The sequence below is a fragment of the Nematolebias whitei genome, chromosome 18 (assembly GCF_014905685.2).
Source record: "Nematolebias whitei isolate Nwh7 chromosome 18, NemWhi1, whole genome shotgun sequence".
NCBI classification, from domain to species: domain Eukaryota; kingdom Metazoa; phylum Chordata; class Actinopteri; order Cyprinodontiformes; family Rivulidae; genus Nematolebias; species Nematolebias whitei.
The window spans coordinates 559,775-566,644 of NC_056515.1; the positions used below are offsets into that span (position 1 = coordinate 559,775).

General features: G+C 40.3%; 1 protein-coding gene across 1 annotated transcript in view; it reads right to left on the minus strand.

Annotated features, from left to right (window-relative positions):
- wdr91 (WD repeat domain 91) overlaps window positions 1-6,870 on the minus strand; it is a 125,149-nt gene that overhangs the window by 33,825 nt on the left and 84,454 nt on the right. The window contains exons 10-11 of the mRNA XM_037691775.1: window positions 3,815-3,869; window positions 3,642-3,737 (exon numbers count right to left, since the gene is read on the minus strand). Of these exons, the coding sequence (XP_037547703.1) occupies window positions 3,642-3,737; window positions 3,815-3,869 (151 nt within the window). The remainder of the gene's footprint in view (window positions 1-3,641; window positions 3,738-3,814; window positions 3,870-6,870) is intronic.

The window sequence follows — 6,870 nt, forward strand, 5'->3', positions numbered from 1 at the left end:
CACAGTGAGGACGAGTGAGACAGAGACACAGTGAGGACGAGTGAGACTGAAGGAGGTTCAACCATTTGTTCATGGACCAGAACCAGATGAGAAGAACAGCAGAACTTCCACTGACCAGTGATCTGACCAGTGATCAAGACATGTCATATTTTTATTGAACAATAATCTTCATTCTAACAGTGACGTTGTAATTTCAGAGACTGAGGAAGAAACAGAAATGAGGTGAGTGAGATGAGGGAAAGATGAAAATGTGTCCTCAGAGGACGGGGACATGTCAGGATCTGATGATCCAGGATCAACAGGACCAGGAGGATGGATCAACAGGCAGTCAGGGAACAGAGAAGAAAAACCTGGGGGAAGAATTAGAACAAAAAAATACATAAGCAGGACAGAAGAAACTCACAGACAAGAAAATTAACTCAGTCCTGAGAAGAAAAATGTTAATGGAAAATAAATTGACATATTTTTACAAAAGATCAGATGAAGACAACTGGCATGAAGAATAACTTCCAGCTCCATCTCAATGTACCTGTGATAGTTTAATAAGTGTTTTGTTACTGTCCTACAGTTTATTGATGCTGATATATTCTTGTAATAATTCTTATTTCTTGTTCTGTCTTGAAAGAGTCTCATCTCAACTTGACCCATGATTACCAAACACTAAACTAATAATATAAAACTAATGTAAATGAACAGTCCTGCAGTAAATACCAACTTTGTGAAGGTTATGGTGTTAAAGTAATTTTATTCAAACATCTTGATTCAGCTGTTAATGATTAATAGAAGACAGAAAATGAGATCTTGTACCTTTGTGATACTTTGAATACAACATTCAGTTCATGAAGTCATTCTCCTCTGGTTTACCTGGAAAACATGAAAACATTGACTCATCTCCACAATCACGTTTTTCTTTAATGATAATGTCACAATTTATGCTGCAGTCTTTGACAAATGATCTATAACTTGAACTAAATTACATCAGTCTTGTTGTCATGTTGCCGTCATTCTTTGTTAAATCAGGTCTCTCTTGTAAATGAGTCCTCGAGGCTCAATGTAGAAACCTGTAGAAATAAAGGTTGAATGAAACTCTCAGGAAAAAAAGCCAAATATTTTCTAGTTGAGTTCAGTAACTGGAATTACCATAAATTTAAAAAAGACCACCTTTCAAAATGTAAGCAGTAATAGATATTTTAAAACGCTGAATTAGAAATAGACCCATTTAAACCGTCATGTTGCAGAGCAGCTGCAGTTAAAACACAACTAGCAATTTAACATGTTTCATTAACTAAAACTGGAGACATGAAGTATTAATGTTGATAAATTGAGGTACAGAACAGTCAGATAACGCTTCACAATGGAGAAAAAGTGTCGCATTTTCATTAACTTACCGGGAAAACACGGAGAATGTACTACGTTCAATGCTGAACCCGCTGCTGTTTGGAACTCTTTGCCGCTTCATGACCCACGTGACTTCCGCATTCCATTCTTTCTATGGGAGTCTATGGGAGTGTCGCAACTCTCTCTTTACAGGGCTCTGAGAATGCCTAATCAGACTGATAAAGGTTCTAAGGACTTTACATGAAGATATCTCCGCGGGTCGAATCCCGCCGAGCACCAAAAGGACCCTTGTGGACGAACAAGGCCTCCCACCGCAAGCTCAAGAACCGAAGACCTGCTAGATAGTCCTGTTTAAATTGTGTGTTTTGTCTTTTCTTGTTTAACATGAGTGTCTTGTCTTTTCTTTCAGGCATTCTGAAAAACAACCAGAGAAGGGTCGTGGATTCAATTGGAAACTCTTAACGATTCAAAATTTTACTCCATTCAATTGGGCATTTAATCATTCTAAAATCCCACGAGGTATTTTAAAGGTGGTTTAACAGGAGGTCAATTTTGGGATTAGGGTAGAGTTTTACTTATTTTAGTGTGTTGGGTATTTATCATTTACTAGGAGTGTTGTAGTGTTTCTTTGTATTTTTATAAAGGTTTATGCATTTGGTATTTTTTACAGGTTTTGAAGGGTTTGAACCAGGGGTCTGGTCCAGGACCCCTGGAGGGGTGCAGTAAGTTTGGGTGCGGTGGCAGTGTTACTCACTTCTATCTGTAAACATCCAAAAGGGTGTGATCTCCCATGAATATGGGGAGATCAAAAGAGGGATTGTTGGATTTCATATTTTTATACCTTTTTATATTTCCTATCAAGCATTCAAATGTCATGTTATACAAAGTGTGTGCGTGTCTTTCTTCAAGGGTTGAACTATATTTATAGAAAATGTTTACTAATTCTAACTATTTTACCTTTACATATAATCTTATATTAGCTAATGATAATTTTACAAGTTCACATTTGATATATTACAAGCAATCAAATCATGCCAGAAAGCAGACTGATTGACATAAATAAAACCTAGAACACATTTCTTTAATTTAGACTTAATATAGTTTGACTAAGTAAAATCCCTCAGGTCCTTATGATAATAACAATTAACATTTAATCGTTTAATCATTGTTTGATACAGGGTCGGTTTAGATGAGAGGACATAGGTTTAATCGTCACAGTAAGCTACAAGAGAATGTTACTAGATGTGGGGGCAGGGTGATTTCAACTGAACTAAAACACAAGTATAATAAGATCAATAAGGTATAATCAAGCTAAACTGAAACTAGAGGGTGAACAGTCTGAACGCAGACGAAGAAACCAAGCTTCCATATCTTATCTCTGGAATGCAGTAAGAGGGGGAGGGCTAGACCAGTAACCATAGTAACCGGGTCTAAACCAATCAGAAAGCTAGCCTTCTCAAACTTTGATAAAAGCCGAAAATGACACACGCCCAGCGAGCATTTCCGGGGAAGCGCAGACCGAGACGGTTCGTTCTTTAATGCTCCAAATATATGCATATATTTTACAAATGTAATTGTTTGTCTCTGAATACCTGTAACTCCTGTTTGTCAAATAAATCTTTTGAACTAAGGTGACCGTCGCAGCTGTTTTGAACACGATTGTGGCACAAAGCCACAACAATTAGAACAACAACATGCTAGCTGAGTAACTAAACTTAAGCTTAAAGCTAAAAGAAGCAAACAGAGAGCTGAAAGCAAAACATTAGCTAAAAATACAGTAGCATAAAGTGGAAGAACATTAGCAAAATGTAAAATGACAGGAAACCACTAACTAAAATTACCAAATGCTAATGGAAAATCAGACATGCTAGGTAATAGCAGCAAAACACTAGTAAAAGGCTAAAATAAGCAAAAATCTAACTGAAATATTAGTTTCAAATGTAAGACATAGCTAAAAGTAGCACTAAGGCTAGATAAATTCAAAACCAGAAAAACACAACTAAAAGCTGCAATGTGCTAACTAAAATGCAGCAAAACACAAACCTAAAATAAAGCACAAACCAGCAACATGCTAGCTGAGTAGCAAAACTTTGGCCAATACAAACTAAAAACAAAAGGCTATCTGAAAGCTAAAAGTAGTAAACATCAGTTACAATAACAAAATGTAGATAAATGCTTAAAAGTAAAAAAAATTCTAGACTAAAGCTAAAAGTAACCGAATGTTATCAAAAAGTGGCCAAATGCTAACTAAAAGTAGCAAAACACTAGCTAAAAGCTAAAAGAAGCCGAATGGTGTTTCTTACGAGCCGGTCTGGTTTGGTGGCCCACTCCAGAGACAGCAGAGGGGACTTGGACATGATGGTGGCCTTGGTCTGCATGATGGGGTTGAAAGACCAGACCTGAAGAGGAACCAGAACTTTTAGTTTTCATGATGCCATAAAGCCACTTGAATGTAAACAAAAATAACAACAAACACCTTGATGACTCCATCCACGTCCAGACTGGCGACCCGACGACCGGAACAGTCGACTCTGAAAAAAAAAATCAGAACTTTAAATTTAGAAGACGTGCCAAGTCAGCGTTTTATAGTTTGTTCTGTAATTTACGGGGCTGTAACTACAGGACAACTTTAGCTATTTCTGCTATTCAGGTATCCAAACATTCAGCTGGTTTAGAACATTTCAGCTATGACTTTAGATTTTTGTAACTTTTATTGAGATTGAATTATTTAACCTTGTTCAGTTGTTTAAAGAAATGCACTGAAAAACAGCTCTTCAAAGCCTTCTGCAGCATACACCCTACATGTTTTGATTTTAGCTATTGTTTTTCTAGTTTTGACTTTAGCTACTTTTTTTAAGTTTTAGCTTTAAGCTAATGTTTTACTAGTTTTACCTTTTAGTTTGTATTCTGCTGGTCTTCGCTTTTAATTATTCTTTTGCTAGTTTGGACTTTTAGCTACTCTTTTGCTAATTTTAGCATGAAGCTAATGTTTTGTTAATTCTAGGTTCCATCTACAGTTTTGATGGCTAGCTTATAGTTATAGTTTTACTAATTGTATCTTTTAGCTTCTGTTCTGCTGGTCTTGGATTTTTAGCTTCAGCAGTGCTAAATTTAGCTTTTACCTACAGTAGTGTTTCAATAATTATGCAACAGTATAATTAACTAGAAAGTTCCTGGAGAAACTTTGGCGGGGGCTGCCAGGCTGGTGCCGATTTATTTTCTTGATTTAATAGTAAAAGGGGTTTGGGTTTGCTATCAGCTACCATTATACAAAATTTCAGCTGAATAGCTCTAAAAATGGCTGAGATATGGTCTTTTTCTCATTTAGCTAAGGCGGCATCTTAGATTTTTGATTTGGATTCCGTATATGATAGAGCATGTTCTCAGCTACAACCTCACCAAATTTCAGCTCTCTATTTATAGAAATGGCTGAGTTAAAACAATTTGAAAGTAGCTTTGGTGGCCATCTTGGATTTTTTATTTGTATACAGCAATTGATAGGAAACATTCTTAGCTATCCCCACACCAAGTTTCAGCTCAATATCACTAAAATTGACCGATTTATAGTATTTTTCCATTTTTGCATTGTCGGCCATCTTAGATTTTTGCTTTCCAAAAGCTACTTCACCTAACTTGCATATTGAATCAAAATGGCCACTTCACCTAACTTTCATGTTAAATCAAAAGGGCCACTTCACCTAACTTGCATGTTGAAACAAATGGCCGCTTCACCTAACTTGCATGTTGAAACAATATGGCTGCTTTACCTAACTTGTATGTTGAAACAAAATGGCCACTTCACCTAATTTGCATATTGAATCAAAATGGCCACTTCACCTAACTTGCATGTATAACCAAAATGGCTTCGCAAGGCAATGCTCTGCCTTAAATGCTGAAACAAAATGGCACACAGCATTATTCATTTTGCTGTATTTTATGTATGCTGAGGTAGCTATGGCAGCCATCTTGAATCAAAAAGGCTCCAAACATTTATCAACTGTAGAGATAAGTCTGATGATTACTTTCTGTGAGTTTCAAACAAATCCAACAATGAGTTTCTATTTTGTAGTTCAATATCTCAAAGAATGACCAAGTTATTGTAAGGATGGTACTTTTCTGTGGCCCGGTTTGTGTCTGTTTCCCTCGTGCTCCCTCATTAGTTTCCATTGTTGCCACCTGTGTCTCGTCCCAGCTGTTTGTTATCACGTCTCGTCTTGTTCCTGTATTTAAGCCGTCCTATTCTGTCTTCTTCTTCGTCGGGTTGTCTTCGTTGGGTACTCTTCATTGGGTCTTCTGAGTCTTTCCCTGAGTCCTCCTGGTCCCTCGAGTTCCCCGTGTCTCTCGTGTCTCCTGAGTTCCCCGTGCCTCCTTCCTAGTTCATGTAAGTTTTGCTGCCCCGTCAGCTTGTTTATTTTGTACTTTAGTTTTTTCGTTAAAAGCCTATTTTTGTATATCTGCCGAGTTGAGTCCCTGTTCTGCACTCTGGGTTCGCTCCCGACACAAATCCTGACAGTACGACCCGACCAGAACAGAACCCAGCGGGCAGGGTTCTCACTCGGCAACACCTTTTTTCTTTTTTTCCCTCCTCGTGCCGTGATGGACGAACTCCTCTCCATCTCTGTCCTTCCGCCGTCCCTCCGCCGCCGCAGTGGCAGAAGACGGTTTCGGAGGCAGTCTGCGGCGACCGGCCTGGTCTCGTTGGCCGAGCAGAACTTCAGAGCTGGTTCCGGTGTTTTCGTGGGAGCGGGGTTTGCCGCCTCACCTCCCAGGTTTCCGGTGGGGGCGAGATCCAGCGTCCCGCGGGAGCTCCGGTCCACTCCTGTTCGGTTCAGTGAGTCCGGTCCGGTTGACGTTACAGGGGCGGGTTCTGTCGCCTCACCTTCCAGGTTCCTGGTGGGGGCGGAATCCGGCCTCTCACCGCCACTCCGCGCCGCGGCTGTTCGACCCAGCCTGGCCGTACCTCTGGAGAGTTTTCCTTGTGACTCCGTGGGGGCGTGTCCCGCCGCCTCACCTTCCAGGTTTCCGGTGGGGGCGGCACCCGTCACCACACCCACACCTAAAGACATTCCTTTTTTTCATTCTTTTCCCTCTGAAGAGATTTTTCAAGTTAATCAGACCATTTTAGAACTATTTAATTCTGCTAAGAGAAACCCGTCCTCCTTTGATTTAGTTTTGTCCCAGATGGAGGATTTTTTACTTTCTATCCCAGGTCTTTCTTTGCTCCCCGAGTATTATTTTTTGTTATCTGAATTAGAGACTAAAGACTCCGGTTATAGCCATCTCTGAAGTGGACTCCACGCTGCACGCAGCCATCCCTAAGGTGGACTCCACGCTGCATGCAGCCCCTGAGGTGGGTCCTCATCTCTCCTATTCCGAGGGGGTCCCGGCAGACGCTCCTCAGCTCTCCTATTCCGAGGGGGTCCCGGCAGACGCTCCTCAGCTCTCCTATTCCGAGGGGGTCCCGGCAGACACTCCTCAACTCTCTAAGTCTCCAGAGGGGTCGGCGCTCTCCAAGTCTCCAGAGGGGTCGGC